At 42.4% G+C, this 26,514-nt stretch overlaps 1 protein-coding gene across 6 annotated transcripts in view; it reads right to left on the bottom strand.

Annotated features, from left to right (window-relative positions):
- Positions 1–26,514, bottom strand: part of MYPN (myopalladin) — a 173,537-nt gene that overhangs the window by 40,941 nt on the left and 106,082 nt on the right. For all 6 annotated transcript variants that reach the window (XM_063435064.1, XM_063435062.1, XM_063435063.1 and 3 more), the window contains 3 exons: positions 25,255–25,396; positions 23,714–23,737; positions 7,737–7,853 (listed from right to left, as the gene is read on the bottom strand). In XM_063435064.1, coding sequence (XP_063291134.1) covers positions 7,737–7,853; positions 23,714–23,737; positions 25,255–25,396 — 283 coding nt within the window. The remainder of the gene's footprint in view (positions 1–7,736; positions 7,854–23,713; positions 23,738–25,254; positions 25,397–26,514) is intronic.

Genomic DNA, 26,514 nt, shown 5'->3' with positions numbered 1-26,514 from the left:
TGCACACCCAGTAGTCAAAGGGTTCATCGCTCCTCAGAGTGTCGATATCTGCAGTTAAGGCGAGGTAGTCTGCTACCTGTCAGTCGAGTCGTTCTCTGAGGGTGGACCCCGAAGGGCTGTGGCGATGCGTAGGACTTAAAAAGCTCCGCATGTCCTCCATCAACAACACGTCTGTAAAGCGTCCTGTCCTTGCCGTCGTGGTCGTGGGAGGAGGAGGATTACTTTCACCTTTTCCCCTGTTAGATTCCCGTTGTGCTGTGACATCACCCTTATACGCTGTGTTAAGCATACTTTTTAATTTATTTTGGAACTGCTGCATCTTTTCTGACTTGTGGTAATTCGGTAACATTTCAGGCACTTTCTGCGTATACCGGGGGTCTAGTAGCGTGGACACCCGGTACAGGTCGTTCTCCTTCAGTCTTTTTATACGAGGGTCCCTCAACAGGCACGACAGCATGAAAGACCCCATTTGCACAAGGTTGGATGCCGAGCTACTCATGTACCGTTCCTCGTCCTCAGTGATCTCACTGAAGGTATGTTCTTCCCCCCAGGTACGTACAACACCACAGGTACCAGATAGGTGACAACGAGCACCCTGGGATGCCTGTTGTGGTTGGTCTTCCTCCTCCTCCTCAAAGCCACATTCCTCCTCTGACTCCTCTTCCTCACAATCCTCTTCCAGCGTTGCCGCAGGTCCAGCAAGCGATGCTGATAAGGCTGTTTCTGGTGGTGATGGTGACCACAACTCTTCCTCTTCACGCTCATCTACGGCCTGATCCAGCACTCTTCGCAGGGCACGCTCCAGGAAGAAAACAAATGGTATGATGTCGCTAATGGTGCCTTCGGTGCGACTGACTAGGTTTGTCACCTCCTCAAAAGGACGCATGAGCCTACAGGCATTGCGCATGAGCGTCCAGTAACGTGGCAAAAAAATTCCCAGCTCCGCAGAGGCTGTCCTAGCACCCCGGTCATACAAATAGTCGTTAACAGCTTTTTCTTGTTGGAGCAGGCGGTCAAACATTAGGAGTGTTGAATTCCAACGTGTCGGGCTGTCGCAAATCAAGCGCCTTACTGGCATGTTGTTTCGCCGCTGGATATCTGAAAAGTGCGCCATGGCCGTGTAGGAACGCCTGAAAAGGCCACACACCTTCCTGGCCTGCTTCAGGACGTCCTGTAAGCCTGGGTACTTATGCACAAAGCGTTGTACGATCAGATTACACACATGTGCCATGCACGGCACATGTGTCAACTTGCCCAAATTCAATGCCGCCAACAAATTTCTTCCGTTGTCACAAACCACTTTGACGATCTCCAGTTGGTGCGGAGTCAGCCACTGATCCACCTGTGCATTCAGGGTGGACAGGAGTGCTGGTCCGGTGTGACTCTCTGCTTTCAGGCAAGTCAACCCCACGACGGCGTGACACTGCCATATCCGGGATGTGGAATAGTACCTGGGGAGCTGGGGGGGGGGGGGCAGCAGAAGAGGACTCAGCCGAGGTGGTTATGGAAGAGGATGGAGTAGGAGGAATAGAGGAGGTGGCAGCAGGCCTGCCTGCAAGTCGTGGCGGTGTCACCAACTCCTCTGCAGAGCCATGCATTCCATGCTTGGCAGCTGTCAGCAGGTTTACCCATTGCGCAGTGTAGGTGATATACCTGCCCTGACCATGCTTTGCAGACCAGGTATCAGTGGTCAGATGGACCCTTGCCCCAACACTGTCTGCCAGACATGCCATTACTTCCTTTTGCACAATCGAGTACAGGTTGGGGATTGCCTTTTGTGCAAAGAAATTTCGGGCGGGTACCTTCCACTGCGGTGTCCCAATAGCTACAAATTTTTGGAATGCCTCAGACTCCACCAGCTTGTATGGTAAAAGCTGGCGGGCTAAGAGTTTAGACAAGCCAGCTGTCAGATGTCGGGCAAGAGGGTGACTTTGTGACATTGGCTTCTTATGCTCAAACATGTCCTTGACAGACACCTGACTGTGGGCAGATGAGCAGGAACTGCTCAAGGCGAGAGACGGAGTGGCGGATGGTTGAGAGGGGGCAAGGAGGACAGCAGTGGTTGATGTGGCTGAAGATGCTGGACCAGGAGGAGGATGGCGGCTTTGAGTTTGTGTGCTGCTTGTACTCATGTGTTGATCCCATAGGTGTTTGTGATGTGCGATCATGTGCCTTCGCAAAGCAGTTGTACCTAGGTGGGTGTTGGACTTCCCACAACTCCGTTTCTTTTGGCACAGGTTGCAAATGGCATCGCTGTTGCCAGAGGCAGACACACAAAAAAAATGCCACACTGCTGAGCTCTGCAATGACAGCATTCTGGTGGTGGCAACAGCATGCGTTGATTGGCGTGCTGTCTGGCTGACCCCGGGTGCCGATGCATGCTGTCTGACTGTGCCACTAGCTCCTTGCGACGACCTCCCCCTGCTTCCAACTCGTCTCCTCCTCCTCTCTGTCTCCCCATCTGAACTTTCCCCCTGTTCTTCTTCTCTTCTAGCGGGCACCCACGTGACATCCACGGACGCATCGTCATCATCAACTGCTTCACTTGTATCTGACAACTCAGCAAAGGAAGCAGCAGCGGGTACAACATCATCATCATCACACCGTACATCCATGTGTGTAATGCTGCCTGACTGAGACATATCCCTGTTATCTACATCCTCTAGCAATAATGGTTGCGCATCACTCATTTCTTCCAACTGATGTGTAAATAACTCCTCTGACAGATCAAGTGAAGCGGCTGTGGTGCTAGTGTTGGTGGTGGCGGCAGGCGGGCGAGTGGTAACTTGAGAGGTGTCAACTATGTCAACTATGTCCTCAGAACTTTTCGAGTTCAGGGTACGTGGCCTCTGAACACTGGGCATTATTCTAGGGCCAAAGGGAATCACAGCACCACGACCACGACGGCCCCTGTGGGGTGGCCTGCCTCTGCCTGTCATTTTTTTTTCGATTATTGGTACTATGCGTGCAAGCTAATGTGACAACAGATATGAGTGGCACTGTGCACTGGCAGAAGTTGGCAGAGTAGATGCTGTAGGCCTGACACACACGCTTGCAGACAACTAACTGCTATTCAATCTATTACAGTCAAAATTGTATTATTTTTTTTAAATGTACACTACTGTTACACCAGATATGAGTTGCACTGGTGTGACACTGTGCCCTGGCAGGCCCTGAAACGCACACGTGTGAAGGAAACTGACTGCTATTATTTCACAGTCAAATTTCTAGTTTTGTTTTTAATGTACACTACTGTTATACCAGATATGAGTTGCACTGGTGTGACACTGTGCCCTGGCAGGCCCTGAAACGCACACGCGTGAAGGAAACTTACTGCTATTATTTCACAGTCAAAAAAGTGTTGTTTTTTTAAAATGTACACTACTGTTACACCAGATATGAGTTGCACTGGTGTGACACTGTGCCCTGGCAGGCCCTGAAACGCACACGTGTGAAGGAAACTGACTGCAATTATTTCACAGTCAAATTTCTATTTTTTTTTTTTAAATGTACACTACTGTTACACCAGATATGAGTTGCACTGGTGTGACACTGTGCCCTGGCAGGCCCTGAAATGCACACGTGTGAAGGAAACTGACTGCTATTATTTCACAGTCAAATTTCTAGTTTTGTTTTTAATGTACACTACTGTTATACCAGATATGAGTTGCACTGGTGTGACACTGTGCCCTGGCAGGCCCTGAAACTCACACGCGTGAAGGAAACTTACTGCTATTATTTCACAGTCAAAAAAGTGTTGTTTTTTTAAAATGTACACTACTGTTACACCAGATATGAGTTGCACTGGTGTGACACTGTGCCCTGGCAGGCCCTGAAACGCACACGTGTGAAGGAAACTGACTGCAATTATTTCACAGTCAAATTTAGATTTTTTTTAAAATGTACACTACTGTTACACCAGATATGAGTTGCACTGGTGTGACACTGTGCCCTGGCAGGCCCTGAAACGCACACGCGTGAAGGAAACTTACTGCTATTATTTCACAGTCAAAAAAGTGTTGTTTTTTAAAATGTACACTACTGTTACACCAGATATGAGTTGCACTGGTGTGACACTGTGCCCTGGCAGGCCCTGAAACGCACACGTGTGAAGGAAACTGACTGCAATTATTTCACAGTCAAATTTCGATTTTTTTTTAAATGTACACTACTGTTACACCAGATATGAGTTGCACTGGTGTGACACTGTGCCCTGGCAGGCCCTGAAACGCACACGTGTGAAGGAAACTGACTGCTATTATATTACAAAATAAAAAGTTTTTTTTTTTTTTTTTTTAATGCAAGCTGTTGTGACACCAGATATGCGTGGTGGCACTGGGCAAGTGGGAACAGTATACGCTGTGAGCCTGACACACACGCTGGCAGGCAGACAACTGCAATTAGATTACACAGGAAAAAAAAAAAAAGCAGACTGATGTTCTAGCCCTAAAAAGGGCTTTTTGGGGTGCTGTCCTTACAGCAGAGATCAGATGAGTCCTTCAGGACTGTAGTGGACACTGAATACACTAGCCTAGCTATCAATTTCCCTATTAAATCAGCAGCAGCTACACTGTCCCTCCTCTCACTAAGAATGCGGCTTCCGGGGGGCGGGGCCTAGCTGTCATGGAGGAAAGATGCACTTCGTGTGAGCTCCCTCAATATCTCACTTTAAGCAGCTATCAACAAGCGAATTTCACCCCAGAAGGGGATGACCCAGCAATGTTGCTCCTACCTGACCGACTCGACATGCTTAATAGCGGTCAGCAACTCGACAGAGTCTTACTTACCTCCGCATGGCAAATGTGGCCTGGTGCTCACCGGGCGCGAGAGGCGGCCGATCTCCCAATCCTGGGATGCCCAGGAGCAGCTACTTCCCGGCAGGAGCTCCGTAACCCCCCCCCCCTCTGACCGGTGGGGGTTATCCCGGTCCACCCCTGAGAGGCTGTCTGGAGCTAATGGACGCACAGAACACAGCCGCCCAGGCTGACATACTCATCTGCGACTCTCCCAATAAGGCGGCAGCCGCGTATCCTCCTGGTACCAGCAAAGCATGGCAGTCTAAGCTGGACAGACTCTTTAATCAATTTTGGAAGCAAATAACAAGCAGGAAGCCCCAACAAGCTCCACCACAGCCCCAACAAGCTCCACCACAGCTAAGCGAAGCAGTCTCCATTAAAATCCACCAACGCAAAAGGTGTCGAAGACGGGACCGGAGGCACAAACAGAAATGCAGAGCCTGCCCCACGTCAAGCACTCGCCTCCACCTTAAGCCACCACAATCCCGCACCGGATGTGAAGCACCACCGGGACAGATCCGACCACCCGACAAAACAAGCAGTAAACTTGGCGCCCAGAAGGGATCGGATGAGCACAAGCAGTAAACAGCAGCCTGCCAAGCATGTCCCACTATAGCCGATCCTCCACACCATGCCTTTGATTACATGAACTGCTCTCTGCGCATTAACTAATCATAAAGTAGCAAGCGTTTAAACATGTCATTATTTCACCTCCTAAAGAGTTTATTGTCGTAGTTCCTTACATGCCTTTACCTTAACCGTTCATGTATTATGTTATTCACTAGTCTCATCTCATGGGGCGACTCACACTTGATTTATAAATTATATTACTAGTGGTGGAGCTGCTGATATAAATACACAGTTGATAACGTGCAAGCTACACCCTAAACATGACAGCCATCTTTCACAACAATGTACTGCTATATACTCATACCCTCAGTGCAACTAGCCATGATATACGCACGTTCAGCCTAGCATGCTCAAATATAACACACTTCTGTCTATAAAAAAAAAAAAAAAATGCAGCTTCCGAATGAATCTAAAATGGATGCTTTCCAGGAGGTGGGAGGGTCTGGGAGAGAGAGTCTGCTGCTGATTGGCTGGAATGTGTCTGCTGACTGTGAGGTACAGGGTCAAAGTTTACTCAATGATGACGAATAGGGGGCGGACCGAACATTGCATATGTTCGTCCGCCGGGGGGAACGCGAACAAGCTATGTAACTATTCGCCGGTAACTATTCGCCAGCGAACTATTCGGGACATCTCTATTTGGCACCCCTGAGCCTCTAAGACAGAGCCTTACACAGCTCTGGAGAATGTGAGTCAGATTCTAACCCCTACCCAGTGTTATTTTGTGTGACTATATACATTATACACGATTATGTTTTTTCTGCTTTTATTGTTCAATCACGAATTTTACATGTGTTTGCATACATTTTTTTTTTAACTCATTTTGAATTATAAAATACAGAGGTCACATATACAAGTATTTCCTCTCTATATCATTAACTGTTATTAAACTGAAGCATTGCTTTATTAAGTTTGCTTTGACTAACTACTTGGACTTTCCCTATTTTTCATAATGTGTGATATTTGTCAGCCAGCTCACCACCAACACTGCTATATTTTTTTTTACATGATATATTGTTCTTTACAGCAAAGTTACATAATATAAAGTCTTACATGCTTTATTTAACATATTTGAAGGTGCAGAAGTGCCAAAAGCAACGTACAAGATATCTGTGCACCCAGATTTCAAATTAATGATATTATTTTATCTTTAATTACTTCCAGGGTCAAATAAAGTTGGCCTAATGGCAAAATTGGATTTGTTCTGTTTAGTACCAGACAATTTAATCAAATTAACTTCAGTTAATAATGGATAAACATTATATGGTCACGCTAAGCTTTTGTTAGAATAGAATTTGAATCTCATTATCACTATTGTCTTGATTGTTATGTAACTTAAAATCATATTAATGAGCTTCTTGGATTGCCATTTGCTATTGTGAATTGTTCATTTGATGCCAAGCAAGCTTATTGTTCACTAAACCTCCCATTGACTGACACTGAATCTCCCTTACGTTTCTTTGTCCCTATGCTGTTATTTATAATGTCATACAAAGTAAAAACGAATGGAATTGTTTGGTTGAATTCTTCTTAATAGTGTAAGTAATGCAGCTTTCCATCGCATCGTATAGCTTCTGTTTTTGTTATTCAATTATGAGCTTCAAAAGATTTATTTGTGGCCAACTGTTGCTTCTCAACCATTTTCAAACTGGGGACTATACAGAGGCACTGGCAAACAAAACATGTATGTCTTATTTTATGAGTAGAAATATAAAACATACTGAGATGATATATTGTCTCTACACAAGGGTTTATATCAACATATATTTGTGTTGATAGACTCTCTTCCTTTTAATCATCAGTCTTTTTTAGGTTCTTATGGTGGAACTATGAACTTAATATTTCTTTTTTGAACATGTTTTCTTAAATAAAGTTATCAGCAAGCTAGATTTTCAGAGAGGACTAAAATAAAGTTTTCTCCCTCACTTACATCCACAGATTTAGCTACCGTACATGGGTAAATAACATTGCCGAATAATTTCTGGTCTATTATAAAGATTTCTCACTTTAGGAACCCTTCCATCTCACATCTGATTAAATGTGATTCTTTAACGTCCAATCCACTGTCTCATTCAACAGTTTAATTTTCTTTTCAAGCTTTATATTTGCTTTAATTAAGTGTTTTGTCACTTTTTTCTGTCAATATTCTATTATTTTTTCAAATTATTGTAAAAATTGTATTTTACATTAGTTTATGATTGTTGTATTTATTATAAGTAGTTGTATTTTTATTATTACCTTGATATAACTCAAATTAAGGAAAAATAAGTAAAAGTGAACCGCTACATATGTAACTAGCCATGCTTGTACCTTTTACTGTTAGGAACGCTGTGCTGGATGTGGTGCCATATTTGTTGCTTGCTGTGCAGGTGAACATTCCAGAATCTTCTGCAAATACTTCTGCAATTACTAAGGTGCATATCTCCTCTGGAGAAAAGAACAATCAATGTTGATATAACAAATCAGACATTCTCCTTATGTAGTAATATGAGTCAACTTTGAGTAACAGAAAAAAAATGACAATCTTAACCCATAAAATGCCTTTGGAGAGCTAGTGGGGTGAGCATCACAAAGCAAAAATAGTGCCCGTCCTTTGTTATTGTTCATTATTATCTCAAAGGGTCACGTAAAATATACACAATCCCCCCAAATTATTAAAAAATATATATTTGTCATTGTTTTTGTTATGGTAATTAAAATTGAATCTACATATGGTAGTTACGTAGTATTGATATATAAAAAACATATTGATGAAACATATATAAGTGAAAAGAATATATATTTAAATACATGAAGACTTGTGAAAACAGTATGCTGGGAGGAAGCTCAATTAGAGACCACAGAGAGGAGGAACAGATGCTTAAATTTGCTTGATTTATGATGGCCTACTTTAAGATCATAACAACGGAGAAGGTCATTGAACTCTGTAGAAGCTGAGAGAGGTCTGGAGAGAATTCCATTTTTATCTAAGACCTCCTTTGGTGCCAGGATGTGCTCATTTTACATTACAGTATTGTTGGATATCCATCTCTTGTAGACAGTCCAATGAAAGATGAGAATGTATATTCCTTACATATTCATCCCTGGTTGTAGTTTATATGTAGATATAGGAGAGAAATGGCCAGAGAACAGTAGGTCCTATAGGACAGAACAGGGGTTAACCCTAAATAGTGAAGAAAAAGAAAGAAGAGAACAAAGTCTGTCCGCACGTGTATGCATACATACACAATTATCAAAGCAACAGTCGAAAAGAATAATAACTTTATTGAATGTAACACAAAAACTGAACTATGTACAAAAGGGGGGAGGGGGAGGGAGAGAGAGGGAGATGTCCGATGCGAAAGCACCTGGGTAGTTAAAAAATATATATAGTTTCCTCCAATTAGGGAAACCGCTAGCTGGGGTACTCCAGTTGAAGCAAGAACCACTATTATAAGTTGTAACCAAACACTAAAAATAATAATAATAATAGTAAGGGCTTGGTGCAATAATTGCTGGCCGAGCGCAAGAGAGTGTCTAAGCAGGTAGTACACTCATGGTGCCCGGCTTGAAGTCACAACTCGAGGACTCCTCAATGCAGTATAAAGTTTGCCAAGTGATACAGTCGTGGTAGTGTGTAACTGGGCAGGATAAGCAGCTATAGCCAGGACCACTATAATGAGAGGTATATAGCCACTTATAATTTGCTCATCGGTACAATAAATTCTTGCCGAGAGAGAGAGGGTTAATAGGCTCTGTCAAAGGTATATGCCAACTCGAAAACAGCTCCTCGGTGCAATGAATTCTTGCCGAGAGAGAGAGAGTTAATCAGTTGTATCAGAGTAAAGCATACACTAATGGAGCCTGGCTGCAGGTACCCTTTGAATCTCCTCGGTACGTTGTGACTCTTACAGAGTGAGATAAGTGGTAGTAGCACAGGATCACTGAAAAAATTTTTTTTTTTTTTTTTTTTTTTTTTTTTTTTTACTAACAATATATGATGTATATGTTAGAACGCCATGGCTACGGATTTCCCCAAGGTTCTCCTCGGAGCAATAAAATTCTTGCCGAGAGAGATAGGAGAAAATAAAGTAAATGTAGGCTGAGCGGATAACACAGTGATTAGCCTGTGAACTGCAAGGGATACATTGACCCAGTAATATAAGATGTAACACTCCGTTAAATGGGAATAGTAAGTTAATATAAATCTTAGAACTATTTCCCAATCACTACCGTAGGTACCCTTTGAATCTCCTCGGTACGCTGTGACTCTTACCGAGTGAGATACGTGGTAGTAGCACAGGATCACTGAAAAAAATGTATATGTTAGAACGCCATGGCTACGGATTTCCCCAGGGTTCTCCTCGGAACAATAAAATTCTTGCCGAGAGAGATAGGAGAAAGTAAAGTAAATATAGGCTGAGCGGATAACACAGTGATTAGCCTGTGACCTGCAAGGGATACATTGACCCAGTAATATGAGATGTAACACTTCGTTAAATGGGAATAGTAAGTAAATATAAATCTTAGAACTATTTCCCAATCACTACCAGACTGACGAGGATCCCTCTGTGGGGAAAAAAATGTCCGTTTATACACAACAAATAGTCACCATACTGATTAAGCCGTATATAGAGCCCGGAGTAGAGTGGAGTTAGGGCTGAGATATCATATATGGCTGTACGGTGGTGAGTGGTGTGATAGAGGACCAAGATCCCTCCTTGTCATATGGTGTACAGTAATGTGTAACCTCCGGTAGTGGAAGAAAAGAATGGTACCTTCTTGGGTACCAGGTATAGTAAAGGGGAGTAAAGGGAGGACAAAGGTGGGGTGTATCCTAAGTCTTTTGCAATAGTGCCCATATAGTCTCAACAGTACTCTGTAGTGTGCCTCGGTCGGCGACAGGGTACTGTGAGTGAGTGCTAGCGTATAGTGGATCGGGTATTGGTTTATCCGATCATAGTATCTAGAGATAGGTGTTTAAATAACCCAAGCCCAACTATTGTGGTAGTGGGGCGAATGGTCCGGACACCCAAGATAGGTGTCAGTCGATAACGTTGGGTAGGATCTCTCCAATGTCTTGCCCGACGCGCGTTTCGCCTGGGAGAATACCAGGCTCGTCAGGGGAAAAGACTTCCCGGGTGAATTGATTTTAAATAGCCCGCAAAGAGCCCTGATTGGTTCCGGGGAATCTAAGGGGGAGGAGTTTAGTTACGGTGGCCGAAAAGGCTCATCTCAGAGTGGTAAGGCGTTGTCCAAACTCGGGATAGATAGTAGGAGCCTTGTCTATGTCATCAGGATGAGATTCGTACTCCAAAAATAGTGGAGTAAGAGTGTTGGGGTGCTGTAAGTGTCACCCAGTTACATGCCCATGATAGGGGAAGAAAATAAAAAATATTTGGTGAAAGACTCTTATTCAAAGAGTAATTATGATGGTAGAAATAGGCAGGACGACACCAGTAGAACGTGGCATGGAGATGCCTGTATGGCCTCCACGACAGTGTCATGTGTCATAAAGTAAGGACATAGAGTGAATCATGTCATTATAAGAGCCGGGAGGGGGATGAAACATGCTCCTAGCGCCGTCAATATCGGGAGTATCCAGAGAAATGACAGGATTCCGCTCAAAAGAGACGGAATAGACGGTTCCTAGTCAATGATCGGTTCTTAATTGTAAAAGTTATTGAGGCAATAATATAGTGGGTAGGGGAGATTTTTAATGAATAAATGGAGTGTAATTAAACTCCTCATTGAGACCTAGAGGGGAAAGGGTCTTGAATGAGAAGATCCATTCAGATTCTTTACGTAGGAGCACCTTATTGAAGTCCCCTTTCCTCGGATTTGGGAGTAGTTGCTCAATGGCTTGAAATCTTAAGTTCTCAGGGTTCCCCTCATGGAAATTTTGGATGTGTCTCGCCACTGGTGTGGGTGTGACCTTGTTCCTCACTGAAGTTACATGTTGCAGGATTCTCCGTCTAAACTGTTGGAAGGTTTTTCCAATATACTGTATCCTGCAACTGCAGGTGATAAGATATATTATCTTTGTGGTACTACAGTTAACTAGGGTATTGGTTTCGACGGAGACCTGAGTTTGTGTGGATGTAACGAATTTGGAAGGGAGGATGTACTGGCAGGCCTTGCAATGTCCGCATCTATAGGTACCCTTGGTCTCAGTTAGCCAGTTCCTGGCTGGTGGGGGGGGGGTGCCAGATGACTGCGGACGAGTTGATCTTGAAGGTTACTTGGCCTACGAGCTGTCAGTGGTGGGTATTCTGGTAGTACCTTGGAGAGCACCGGATTGTGTAGGAGTATTGGCCAGTGGTTTTTGAGAATCTTGGACATAGGAGACCACCCCTGGTCGAATGTGGCAATGCAGCGTGGGGACTTTTGTTCTTGTTTCGGTCTGTTTTGTATAAGTGTGGATTTCCTTTCCATTGCGCAAACTTGATGGAAGGCATGTTTCAATACTCTGTTAGGGTACCCGAGTTCTTTGAAACGAGACCTTAGTATCCTGCATTCACTGTAGAATGTTTCATCTACTGTGCAGTTTTGTCTCGCTCGCAGGTACTGGCCGTAGGGGATAGAGGCCTTAAGTTTAAATGGGTGATGGCTCTCCCAATGCAGTAAACTATTTGTTGAGGTCTCCTTTCTGAACAGTTCTGTTTGTATTGTGCCATCCAGCTGTAACAGAATTTTTAAGTCTAGAAACACAAGTTCATGTTTGTCAATGACACAGGTTAGTTTCAGATTTATGTCATTGACGTTAAGTGCCTTAACGAACTCCTGGAATAGGGTGACTGATCCTGACCACATTAGTAGGATATCATCTATATACCTATGCCAACTTACGATGAAGTCATGGAAGTGGCGAAACTGTGGTGTCATAACCACACACTGCTCCCACCACCCCAGGAACAAGTTGGCATAGGTGGGTGCACAGGCCGTCCCCATAGCTGTTCCGGAGACCTGTAGGAAGAATTGCCCATTAAAGATAAAATAGTTATGGGTAAGGATGAACTCGAGGATGGTCAAAAGGAAATTGGTCTGGTAATTAGTGTATGCTGTGTTCTCCAGAAAGTGCCTGCAAGCCCGAATACCTTTGTCGTGGGGAATATTGGTGTATAATGCCACGACATCAAGACTTGCTAGCTGGGTATATGGTGGAACTATAAGGTCTTGGAGTTTCAGCAGAGTAGACTTAGTGTCTTGTAAATAGGATGGTAGTGTAGTCACCAGAGGATGGAGGATTTTTTCTAAGAACTTGCTGGGTGCTTCTATTAGGCAGTTGTTGCCGGAGACGATGGGTCTCCCTGGAGGGGGGCAGATGCCCTTGTGAATTTTCGGCAGACAATAAAAAGTCGCGATGGTTGGACTTTTGTGAGGTAGAAGGAACCGTAACTCATCTTTAGTGATAATCTGATCGTTGAGGGCATCATTGAGGAGTGTGTCAAGCTCATCAGTAAATGCCTTAGTGGGGTCAGAGGGAAGAGCCTTGTAATATTGTTGATCATTGAGATGTACCATACACATCTCCACGTACTCTGTCCGATTCATAATGGCGATGTTACCACCTTTGTCGGCTGGTTTAATGACAATCGTGGGCTGTTGTTTAAGATCTTTCAATGCTTTACGTTCCATTGGGTTCAGATTGTTCAGAACTGGTGCTTGGTTGGGTATGGTTTCTAACTCTTTAAGTGTCATTTGTATAAAGAGGTCCACATGGGGGGTATCCACGAAATTAGGGGTGAAATAGCTTGAGGGTTTGCAATCCGTCAGTGGTCTAGAGAGGTCGTTTTCGACTAAAAGTGAGTCCAAGGTTTTAGAGAGCTCAAAGTCCTCTAGAGTGAGGCCCATGTCATTGGCCAGTGCTTAGTCTTTTTTGGCGTGAAAGATATTAAGAGCCAGTTTGCGGCCAAACAGGTTCAGATCCTTAGACCAGTTAAACATATCACAACTGGGGGTGGGCACAAAAGACAAACCTCGGTTAAGTAACGTTAGGTGGTGTTGTTCAAGATGAAAATTAGAGAGGTTGATTACTTTGTTGGAACTCATTGTCTTTGGGTACGATTCTGGGTCTTGTATGCCCAGCGATCCCTGTCTCTTAGACGTCCCCGTTGATGGCGGGGCTGGTCCTGGTCTAAAAAAGGATTCAGTGACGGGTTGGTAGTTGCCTGAGAGTTTGTGGTGTCTGTGGGTATCGGGATATCCAGAAAGGAGACTATTTTATCTGTGGTCTTCAGAATACTTTTATTAGTGGTATTTCTGTGTGCACTTGTGTCTCATGGACGGTCAAAGTTACGATTAGATGGAGATTTCCGTCTGTTCTGGGGTTGTAGGTCCTGATCGGACCAATCGGTTTCACCTGAGGAGGAGCCTCGTCGGTTATTCTGTCGTCTCTGGTACCTGGTAGTGTGTCTAAAGATTCTACCGTCTTTGAAATCCTTAAAATCCCTCTGAAACTTGTTGTGTTTTTTAAGTTTCAGATGGTTTCTGAAATTATTGATATTAAGTTGGAGTTTATTCTCCATTTGGGTGTATAGACTATCGGTTTTGTAGTTTTTTATCACTACAATATCATCTTTGAGTTTAGAATTAATTGCTTCAAAGTTGACGGATTCCAGTTTCACCAGAAAGTCCAGGAGTTCGTTAAGGCACTTAACGTCAATGACATAAATCTGAAACTAACCTGTGTCATTGACGAACATGAACTTGTGTTTCTAGACTTAAAAATTCTGTTACAGCTGGATGGCACAATACAAACAGAACTGTTCAGAAAGGAGACCTCAACAAATAGTTTACTGCATTGGGAGAGCCATCACCCATTTAAACTTAAGGCCTCTATCCCCTACGGCCAGTACCTGCGAGCGAGACAAAACTGCACAGTAGATGAAACATTCTACAGTGAATGCAGGATACTAAGGTCTCGTTTCAAAGAACTCGGGTACCCTAACAGACTATTGAAACATGCCTTCCATCAAGTTTGCGCAATGGAAAGGAAATCCACACTTATACAAAACAGACCGAAACAAGTACAAAGTCCCCACGCTGCATTGCCACATTCGACCAGGGGTGGTCTCCTATGTCCAAGATTCTCAAAAACCACTGGCCAATACTCCTACACAATCCGGTGCTCTCCAAGGTACTACCAGAATACCCACCACTGACAGCGCGTAGGCCAAGTAACCTTCAAGATCAACTCGTCCGCAGTCATCTGGCACCCCCCCCACCAGCCAGGAAGTGGCTAACTGAGACCAAGGGTACCTATAGATGCGGACATTGCAAGGCCTGCCAGTACATCCTCCCTTCCAAATTCGTTACATCCACACAAACTCAGGTCTCCGTCGAAACCAATACCCTAGTTAACTGTAGTACCACAAAGATAATATATCTTATCACCTGCAGTTGCAGGATACAGTATATTGGAAAAACCTTCCAACAGTTTAGACGGAGAATCCTGCAACATGTAACTTCAGTGAGGAACAAGGTCACACCCACACCAGTGGCGAGACACATCCAAAATTTCCATGAGGGGAACCCTGAGAACTTAAGATTTCAAGCCATTGAGCAACTACTCCCAAATCCGAGGAAAGGGGACTTCAATAAGGTGCTCCTACGTAAAGAATCTGAATGGATCTTCTCATTCAAGACCCTTTCCCCTCTAGGTCTCAATGAGGAGTTTAATTACACTCCATTTATTCATTAAAAATCTCCCCTACCCACTATATTATTGCCTCAATAACTTTTACAATTAAGAACCGATCATTGACTAGGAACCGTCTATTCCGTCTCTTTTGAGCGGAATCCTGTCATTTCTCTGGATACTCCCGATATTGACGGCGCTAGGAGCATGTTTCATCCCCCTCCCGGCTCTTATAATGACATGATTCACTCTATGTCCTTACTTTATGACACATGACACTGTCGTGGAGGCCATACAGGCATCTCCATGCCACGTTCAACTGGTGTCGTCCTGCCTATTTCTACCATCATAATTACTCTTTGAATAAGAGTCTTTCACCAAATATTTTTTATTTTCTTCCCCTATCATGGGCATGTAACTGGGTGACACTTACAGCACCCCAACACTCTTACTCCACTATTTTTGGAGTACGAATCTCATCCTGATGACATAGACAAGGCTCCTACTATCTATCCCGAGTTTGGACAACGCCTTACCACTCTGAGATGAGCCTTTTCGGCCACCGTAACTAAACTCCTCCCCCTTAGATTCCCCGGAACCAATCAGGGCTCTTTGCGGGCTATTTAAAATCAATTCACCTGGGAAGTCTTTTCCCCTGACGAGCCTGGTATTCTCCCAGGCGAAACGCGCGTCGGGCAAGACATTGGAGAGATCCTACCCAACGTTATCGACTGACACCTATCTTGGGTGTCCGGACTATTCGCCCCACTACCACAATAGTTGGGCTTGGGTTATTTAAACACCTATCTCTAGATACTATGATCGGATAAACCAATACCCGATCCACTATACGCTAGCACTCACTCACAGTACCCTGTCGCCGACCGAGGCACACTACAGAGTACTGTTGAGACTATATGGGCACTATTGCAAAAGACTTAGGATACACCCCACCTTTGTCCTCCCTTTACTCCCCTTTACTATACCTGGTACCCAAGAAGGTACCATTCTTTTCTTCCACTACCGGAGGTTACACATTACTGTACACCATATGACAAGGAGGGATCTTGGTCCTCTATCACACCACTCACCACCGTACAGCCATATATGATATTTCAGCCCTAACTCCACTCTACTCCGGGCTCTATATACGGCTTAATCAGTATGGTGACTATTTGTTGTGTATAAACGGACATTTTTTTCCCCACAGAGGGATCCTCGTCAGTCTGGTAGTGATTGGGAAATAGTTCTAAGATTTATATTTACTTACTATTCCCATTTAACGAAGTGTTACATCTCATATTACTGGGTCAATGTATCCCTTGCAGGTCACAGGCTAATCACTGTGTTATCCGCTCAGCCTATATTTACTTTACTTTCTCCTATCTCTCTCGGCAAGAATTTTATTGTTCCGAGGAGAACCCTGGGGAAATCCGTAGCCATGGCGTTCTAACATATACATTTTTTTCAGTGATCCTGTGCTACTACCACGTATCTCACTCGGTAAGAGTCACAGCGTACCGAGGAGATTCAAAGGGTACCTACGGTAGTGATTGGGAAATAGTTCTAAGATTTATATTAACTTACTATTCCCATTTAACGGAGTGTTACATCCTATATTACTGGGTCAATGTATCCCTTGCAGTTCACAGGCTAATCACTGTGTTATCCGCTCAGCCTACATTTACTTTATTTTCTCCTATCTCTCTCGGCAAGAATTTTATTGCTCCGAGGAGAACCTTGGGGAAATCCGTAGCCATGGCGTTCTAACATATACATCATATATTGTTAGTAAAAAAATAAATAAAAAAAAAAATAAAAAAAATAAAAAAATGTTTTCAGTGATCCTGTGCTACTACCACTTATCTCACTCTGTAAGAGTCACAACGTACCGAGGAGATTCAAAGGGTACCTGCAGCCAGGCTCCATTAGTGTATGCAAGAATTCATTGCACCGAGGAGCTGTTTTCGAGTTGGCATATACCTTTGACAGAGCCTATTAACCCTCTCTCTCTCGGCAAGAATTTATTGTACCGATGAGCAAATTATAAGTGGCTATATACCTCTCATTATAGTGGTCCTGGCTATAGCTGCTTATCCTGCCCAGTTACACACTACCACGACTGTATCACTTGGCAAACTTTATACTGCATTGAGGAGTCCTCGAGTTGTGACTTCAAGCCGGGCACCATGAGTGTACTACCTGCTTAGACACTCTCTTGCGCTCGGCCAGCAATTATTGCACCAAGCCCTTACTATTATTATTATTATTTTTAGTGTTTGGTTACAACTTATAATAGTGGTTCTTGCTTCAACTGGAGTACCCCAGCTAGCGGTTTCCCTAATTGGAGGAAACTATATATATTTTTTAACTACCCAGGTGCTTTCGCATCGGACATCTCCCTCTCTCTCCCTCCCCCTCCCCCCTTTTGTACATAGTTCAGTTTTTGTGTTACATTCAATAAAGTTATTATTCTTTTCGACTGTTGCTTTGATAATTGTGTATGTATGCATACACGTGCGGACAGACTTTGTTCTCTTCTTTCTTTTAGTTTATATGTAGTTTCCAGCATTAGAAATGCCATATTAATCACTATAATGCTTTTCTACATCCTGCACTTCCACACTGGTCAAGAGTCTTGCTTTTTTACAGTGGTGCCATAAGCATTAAAAGTTTGCAAAGTTGTTTTCCTAGCACTATAGCTCCCTATAAAGCCCCCACCCTTGCAATCCTCCCCTCGGTGCTGAAGCGGTTAAAAGCACCTGTATTACTTACCTGATTTCCACACAGATGTCCCTCGGCGCTTGTTTAGGCTCCACCTTTGCTCCTTCTCTGCTGACATCAGTGCCGCACTTGCATTAGGACTTGCCTCATAGGAAAGCATTGTATAATGTTTCCTATGGGGTTTTTGGTGATGCTGGATGTCCTAATGCAAAGGACGTCCAGAGTCAGTTAGGCAAAACAACATGAGAGTTAAACCTTCAAGGTAATTATTACAGTTCATAAAAAACTGCACGCAGACCACTTTAACCCCTTAAGGACACGTGACATGTGTGACATGTCATGATTCCCTTTTATTCCAGAAGTTTGGTCCTTAAGGGGTTAAGGAGCTGAAGTGGTCTGGGTGCCGATAGTGTCCCATTAAAGCAGTTTTGTAATCTTTATGAAATACTGATGCTGATTGTGCTGGAAATTAATTGAAATTCAAATGCAATCCAAAGATACCAAAAGACAAAGTGGGCACTAGTTTGTCTTATGGTAAAGCCTCAGGTCGACAAAAGTTGACAAAAGACAAAGCTCAACTTTTGTTTAATCACAACAGCCATTATAAATCCCAACTGTGGGATTCAGGCAGGACCTCACTCTTCCCAAGACGTCATCTCTGGAGTGTTGTACTCTGGTGTAGGGCTAGATTAACATAGGGGCTGATGGAGCTGTAGCTCCCGGCCCAGGCCCATGGAATAGGCCCATTTTAAAAATAATAATAATATATATATATATATATATATAGAAATAACAAGGGTGCATTTATATGCAAATGGTATCTATAATACTATAAAAATGGCACAAAAAAAGTCCAAAGTGTACAGACCAACTTATAAAGTCCTGCGGAGGAAAGTCCAAATATTGTAGTAGTGAGTAGGGACTCAGAGATATGTAGAAATACCTTGGGAAAAGAGAGACAAAAAAGATATATAGTGTAACTCTATATCAAAATGTATTACCCAGGGTACAAAAAAAGGGTCCCCCCCAACTTAAAAACTCTTACACTGAATAAAATATAGTACTCATCGTTGTAGATCATGCAGGAGAAAAAACCTCGTAACTGCTCGTTTTTCAAAGTCAAGACTGGTTGTCCGGTTCCCCACAGGAGACAGCAGCTACCTGGTGCACTCAGGAGGGCTGTCCGTAATGGTGTTGGTGGGGAAACGCTGGCGGTAAATCCGGCTTCTATCAGGAGCTTTGAGGGTCTGCTGCAGATTAGTTTTTTCGCACCCTATCAACGCGTTTCGCCCTTCTTCCGAGGGCTTTGTCAAGATAGGTGCTCTGGACATTGCTTGGCAGTTTTATACTTTGCCGGGTAAAGAGAAACTATTGGATACAGGCCTCCAAAAAGTAAAAACTATAGAACGTCCAACACTTTTACTGACTAAACAGGAGTAAGCCAAATCAGATAAGGCCACTGAGGACTTATGCCCTTTAGTGTTTAACTACAGTGCACAAGCATACTGTATAAAAAAGTGTACAAAAACATTGGCATTTACTCCGGCAAGACCCTGTTTTAGCTACGCTTTTACCTATACAACCGATGGTAATTTTCAGGGGGGACCCGACATTACAAAATAAATTGGTACATAGCTATAATAAGCCAATTAAATTTAATCATTTTTTAACCGGCCAAAAAGGATATTATAAATGTGGAAACTGCAATATATGTAAATTAAGCTCCAGAGGGAGAAATTACACTACTTTCCAGTCCTCGGTTACAAAAGAAATGTTCGATATCAAGGACTGTATTATGTGTAACACCAAACAAGTCATCTACATGTTGGAGTGCCCGTGTGGCCTCCAATATGTGGGCCAAACAAAAAGAACACTCAAAATCAGACTCAGAGAACTTGCCTACAACATCAAAAGAGGTTTTGAGAAACCTTCCCTCTCTAATCATTTCAGAACACATCACAATAGCGATCCAACACTTCTCTTGTATTGTGGGATTGAAAGAGTAGAAGTACAATGGAGGGGAGGTGAATTGAGTAAAACTTTAACATACTGGGAAATGTTCTGGATTTATAATCTGAAAACTTTAATTCCCTCGGGTCTAAATGCAGAACTAGAATTAGCCAACATACTGTAGCAATATAATGATCAGGAAATAAGAGCTAAATCTCTCCAGTATACAGATAATAGTGGGACCATATATTCCAATTGGTTAGGAATTCTTGAAGAATATTGTTCTATTATTAAATATACCTTTAAGAAAAGCAATTCACCTACTCTAAAACAGTATACACCTTATTCAGAATTACAAAGATTATTTCCTTTAAGGGAACAGGGGTCATTACTGCGAGTCCAATACAGGAATAAAATAAATTAAAAAATATTACAATGTATTCTCTATGCCAAATATGGTCTCTAATTGTTATTTGATGTATAAGATAACATACTCCCCTCTTTTTAGAGATACACTTTTTTAGAGATACAATTTGTTACTAAGTTTCTGTCCTTATGGGAATACTTTGCAGACATCTGTAAAGAACATAACCACTAAGCTAGGAGCGTCTATTAATCTTTATGTTAGGATTGACTTTTAAATTATTGGTAATGAAAAACTGATGTCACCACTTTAGATTGATATATGACGCTAATAGAAATATTGAAATCTAAGAGCAAGATGTACAAATACGCCAACAGCAATCTCTGCTATTGCTATGGTTTTATATTTTAAATTTATGTATGTTAATGGTATTCCAAGTTGTTTTTAAACCATACCAGGAAGATATTGTACAACAGCTCTTGATATTTTGCATGTAAAAGCTAATATGTATTGCAATAGTATATTTTGCTTACATATGTAGAAGTTATCGTGTTTTTTAATGTATGTTTTTAAGAAAGGTATATACCTTTAAGAGATTTGAACTTGTTTGCCCGGCAAAGTATAAAACTGCCAAGCAATGTCCAGAGCACCTATCTTGAAAAAGCCCTCGGAAGAAGGGCGAAACGCGTTGATAGGGTGCTAAAAAACTCATCTGCAGCAGACCCTCAAAGCTCCTGATAGAAGCCGGACTTACCGCCAGCGTTTCCCCACCGACACCATTACGGACAGCCCTCCTGAGTGCACCAGGTAGCTGCTGTCTCCTGTGGGGAACCAGACAACCAGTCTTGACTTTGAAAAACGAGCAGTTACAAGGTTTTTTCTCCTGCATGATCTACAACGATGAGTACTATATTTTATTCAGTGTAAGAGTTTTTAAGTTTGGGGGGACCCTTTTTTTGTACCCTGGGTAATACATTTTGATATAGAGTTACACTATATATCTTTTTTGTCTCTCTTTTCCCAAGGTATTTCTACATATCTCTGAGTCCCTACTCACTACTACAATATCTGGACTTTCCTCCGCAGGGCTTTATAAGTTGATCTGTACACTTTGGACTTTTTTGTGATATTTTTATATTATTATAGATACAATTTGCATATAAATGCACCCTTGTTATTTCTAAGGGGATTATCTACTAAGCGCTGAAATTCATATCAACATTTGTACACAGGAATTGGGAAAATTATTTTTGTTTTAGCTGCTATCATTATCAGAGTACCTTGAGTACTATTCTCATTGTTCTATTTAGACCACATATTGGCTATTACGTAGGTCTTTTATTTGTTTAGCATACGCGCTCTCTTTTATATCTTGTATATTATATATATATATATATATTATTTTTTTATTTGTATTTTTTACACACTACTCTTAGGTTTGCCACCTGACTGGCATTTTACCAGCACAGCCGGTATTTGAGGCTGCCTGGCCATGCCGGTATTGCAGTAATACCGGCAATACAAATGCAGATATTTTTCTCAGTATAAACAGAGATTACTCTGCATTACCAGCACCAGCCAGTAGGGGTCACTGTGTGTGGAGAGGCAGGGATAGGAAGTTACAGCATATCCCTCCCTACCTCTCTCTACTCACTGATCTGCGGGGGAGCAGCGACACAGCACAGAGTCCAGACAGCAGCTCCCAGCCTGCAGAGACAGCCTACAGCTCAGGTAAGTGAAGGATGGGGAGAAAGGCAGCAGAGAGACATGGGGACACAGAAACTAGGGGACGCTGAGAGACATGGAGATGCTGAGAGACATGGGGACGCTGAGAGATATGGGGACACAGAGAGACATGGGGACGCTGTGAGACACGGGGACATACATTGGGACAGGTCTGTATTCACAAGTGTCACAAGACACAGGGACACGAGGCTGGCCTTCCAATTCTTTGGACAGACATGCTCCCTTTTTGGGCATGTTTTCCCCTTTTAGCAGTTCTGGTCACGTGATTCGTGTCAGTGGCCCACCCTTTTACCCCACCCATTGACATTCTGCTTCACTGGATACTGCTGTTAGGGGTTATGGATTTACAAGAAAGCATAAATTAGAGAGAGATTAGCATAGAGTATGTGTTTTCTTATAGCTGCATCCCTTGAGTTTCCCTCCAACACCATCTCCATCAGATACATGACGCTTGAGTTGTATGACTGTTTTAGTGTTTTTGGTCGATAAGATTTTGTAATTAGGCCCCATCATAATTGTCAGCACCAGGCCCACTGGGATCTTAATCTGGCCCTGCTCTTGTGCATGTACCAGGGACAGCTTCAGGTCTTCAGGTAAGTAAACCTACCTTTTACTCCAACCCGCAGCCACCGGACCCTAATTGGAGAGGTCACCTTCTGGAATCTTTACAAACCCCCAAAAGTGACATATCTGCTTTAACCCCTTAAGGACCAATCTTCTGGAATAAAAGGGAATCATGACATGTCACACATGTCATGTGTCCTTAAGGGGTTAAGGAACACAGATGAGGTTTATTCATCAAAGGGACACTATAGTCCCCAGAGCAACTACAGCTTAATTTAGTTGTTCTGTTGTCTACTGCATGTACCTGCTGGCTTTTTATATAAACACTGTCTTTTCAGAGAAGGTAATTGAACTCTGTAGAAACTAAGAGAAGTCTGGAGAAATTAACAATTTTAGCTGATTAAGACCTTTTTCGGCACCAGAATTGAGGCCCTCAAAGTTCCTCATAGAGATGCATTGATTCATGCATCTCTATGAGGAGATGCTGATTGGTGCAACGCTGAGTTTTTCCACCCATGCGCAATAGCCTCCCAATGCTTTCCCATAGGAACGAATTGGATTGGCTGAGATCATTAAGTTTGATGATTTGAGTCAATGAGGCAGGGTGGGGGTAGGGCCAGTCACTAAGATATCAACGCAGTGCTGCAATAAAGGTGACTAAATCACCTTTTACTTTTCTGACAAGGGGACTGGCCACCTTATCCATTGCTTTCACAGCTATAGTAATACATGTTTGTATTCCTGTATAGTGTTCCCTTAACAACAAATTTTAACAAATTTAAATCTAAATTGAAAAATTAGGCAAAAATATATAACGCTTGCAAACAATCGCCAACTCAGGTATAGCCCAAATATTTTTTGTCTAAATGTTACAATTTGTGTCTTTTATAAAGTAACTGCAATTCAGCGAATAAATCCCACCAAAGTCTCTGCACAGGTTATAGCTGACCCAGTGTCTGTTTACTGAACAAGCAATGATCCTTCAAACAGAATGTAGACATGACTGGAGGATTCAGAAAACTAAACAGACTGGTCTGGTCTTCAGTCAGTTTGAAAATTATTTACTAAGGTCATATAACAACAATCTGGCAACCATCTCATTGTTTTCATAGTGGTTTAGCATAAATAGCCTAAGCTTACTAACTTGGCTTGTGCATATGTCCAATAATAAACACAGATCACAGCAGGAACCTCTTCCACCATAATAATATGTTTGATAGATGTCTGTCTAATAGTTAGCTTGGACTATGATCAAACAGAGGAAATGTGGTACACAGTAGAACTGACAATGTTAAAAGGATGACATATTTTAGCACTTACCGGGTTCTGACATAGATCGTGGTTCTAAAGAATGAAATAAAAGAAGGAAAGATCGGTTACCAAATTTATTCATGATTGTAAAAGATTCAAATAATACAAGCATGTTTATTCCTATTTGTACAATAGTCAGAATATAAAGACTGCAAGGATTCTTGAGATCCTGCAACGTTTTAATGCTGGGTCTTGGACACTTGTGTAAAAGTCAAGTTAAAGGGACATTATAGTCACCTGAAGAACTTTAGCTTAATGAAGCAGTTTTGGTGTATAGAACATGCCCCTGCAGCCTCACTGCTCAATCCTCTGCCATTTAGGAGTTAAATCCCTTTGTTTATGAACCCTAGTCACACCTCCCTGCATGTGACTAGCACAGCCTTCCATAAACACTTCCTGTAAAGAGAGCCCTTTTTAGGCTTTCTTTATTGCAAGTTGTGTTTAATTAAAATGTTCTTATCCCCTGCTATGTTAATAGCTTGCTAGGCCCTGCAAGAGCCTCCTGTATGTGATTAAAGTTCAATTTAGAGATTGAGATACAATTATTTAAGGTAAATTACATCTGTTTGAAAGTGAAACCAGTTTTTTTTTTTTTAATGCAGGCTCTGTCAATCATAGCCAGGGGAGGTGTGGCTAGGGCTGCATAAACAGAAACAAAGTGATTTAACTCCTAAATCACAGTGAATTGAGCAGTAAAATTGCAGGGCAATGATCTATACACCAAAACTGCTTTATTTAGCTAAAGTAATTTAGGTGACTATAGTGTTCCTTTAATATCATCGTAAGTAACTCATTGTTGGATATTAAGCAAATGATAATGAACTTGACAAAAGTTGACAAAATACTTGAGTTAAAGAACAGAACACACATTGGAATGTGTTTTATTTATATCAATGTTAGCCAAAAAACATTTGCACTGTCATTGCAGAGCTTTACAAAAGGATCAGCTTATAGTTGTATTAAAGGACCACTATAGGCACCCAGACCACTTCAGCTCAATAAAGTGGTCTGGGTGCCAGGTCCCTCTAGTTTTAACCCTGCAGCTGAAAACATAGCAGTTTCAGAGAAACTACTATGTTTCACTGATGGTTAGTCCAGTCTCTATGGGCTGTTTGAATGCGTGCACGGCTCTTGCAGCGCATGCGCATTCGGATCTGACGTCGGCAGGGGGTGGATAGTTCCCCAGCACAGAGGGAGTCCGGCGCTGGAGAAAGGTAAGTGGCTGAAGGGGTTTTAAACCCCTCAGCCCAGCTGGAGGGGGGCCCGGAGGGTGGGGGTGACCTAATGACCCTATAGTGTCAGGAAAACAAGTTTGTTTTCCTGGCACTATAGTGCTCCTTTAAGTTAGTGTTCTTGTGTTTTTATAGTCACATTAAGAAAATATTGGTTTCCAAATTGCATAATATTTTATGCATTTAACATAAACATAAAGTGAACTGGGGTCATTAAATGATCAAAATAAAATTTTACAGATTTATTGAGCATGTCATTTCAACTAGATAAATGTATTTCCTTTATATGATAGAGAACACATGGATATGAAAACATACTTTTCTGTAAAATGCGAAAATCTGGAGAGTCATCAATCAGTGTTCCTTCTCTGTACCATTCAACTTTGGGAGACGGAGATCCTTTTACTCTGCTCTCAAATACAACCAGCTGGCCTTCGGAAGATGTAAGATCCTGCAATGTCTAAAATGCAAATCTCACGTTAATGAATAGTTACAAAAAATCATGACTACAATAGGAATTTTGTGCCTACAGATTTAGACACCATAGTTGTACCATTTGTTTTTGTTCAACAAGCGGTAATTTCCCACTTACAATAAGAGAATCCAATAAAGGATGAGTCTTTATCCTCCTTGCAATCGACTTGTTCTGATACCTCTTGGGATGGAATCATGTCTTTGGCATGTATACACATTTCCTAAGTCCACACTTGGCAAAAGACTAGCTTTTACTATATTGATAACAGTCTTCGCTACCAGTGATGAACTCCACCTAACATGTGGGTTTCTCTAAACCAACTGCAATTGACGCAATGGGATCAGATTTATCAAAGTAGTGTGTTCAAAAGTACTACAAATAGAACATTCACCAAGGAAACCAGTGGAACCAACAGGAACATTGCATTAGTGACTCTTCTCCTTTTACATCTTTGCACCACTTTTCATAATGTGAAACTTCGATAACCTTCCCAATTTGACCCAGCAGAAATTAACGTTCTTTTTATCTCCAAAAACTACTTACACAATTTTTTTGGGAACGTCATTAGTCTCTTTTATAAATGTAACTTTTTTTTTTTTTTTTATTCTTTATTTTTGTCGTGCACATTAAAGGTAACATCCAACATGTTTCTCCGCTGTGCCCCAACAGCTGCAGCGGGGTTTGAACAACATATAGCATTTGTATGGTTAAAAACGGTCATTACGATAATTGTTTTGCACTTTTTAATTGGCTGATTGTGTATGTTGTGGTGTAACTGGGATGGGTTATAGGAGTGGTTGCGAGTGTGTAGTCCGAGATTGTGCGGTGATTTGTCTGGATTGGTGGTGTGGATGTGTCGGGTCGGGCTGTTCGGTTTGGAGCTATCGTATCATGGCATGTCGTGTATTTAATGAAGGTGGGTGAACTGGCCCGCCATAGGTAGTACCCCTTACCAAGGAGGTAGCGGGGGGGGGGGAGAGGGCTGGCCCGTGTGGAGACGGTCACTTGCCATGTAATGCCCTGCTTCCAGGTGTTGTGGGTCAAGGGGTGGTAGGTTCTCTTTGAGGGGGCTGTCGTGTGTGTAGTGCTGTAACACCTATGTA

This window comes from Pelobates fuscus, chromosome 10 (genome assembly GCF_036172605.1).
Source record: "Pelobates fuscus isolate aPelFus1 chromosome 10, aPelFus1.pri, whole genome shotgun sequence".
Classification (NCBI taxonomy): domain Eukaryota; kingdom Metazoa; phylum Chordata; class Amphibia; order Anura; family Pelobatidae; genus Pelobates; species Pelobates fuscus.
The sequence above is the reverse complement of the archived record's forward strand: the minus strand, read 5'-3'. Positions and strand labels throughout refer to the sequence as shown.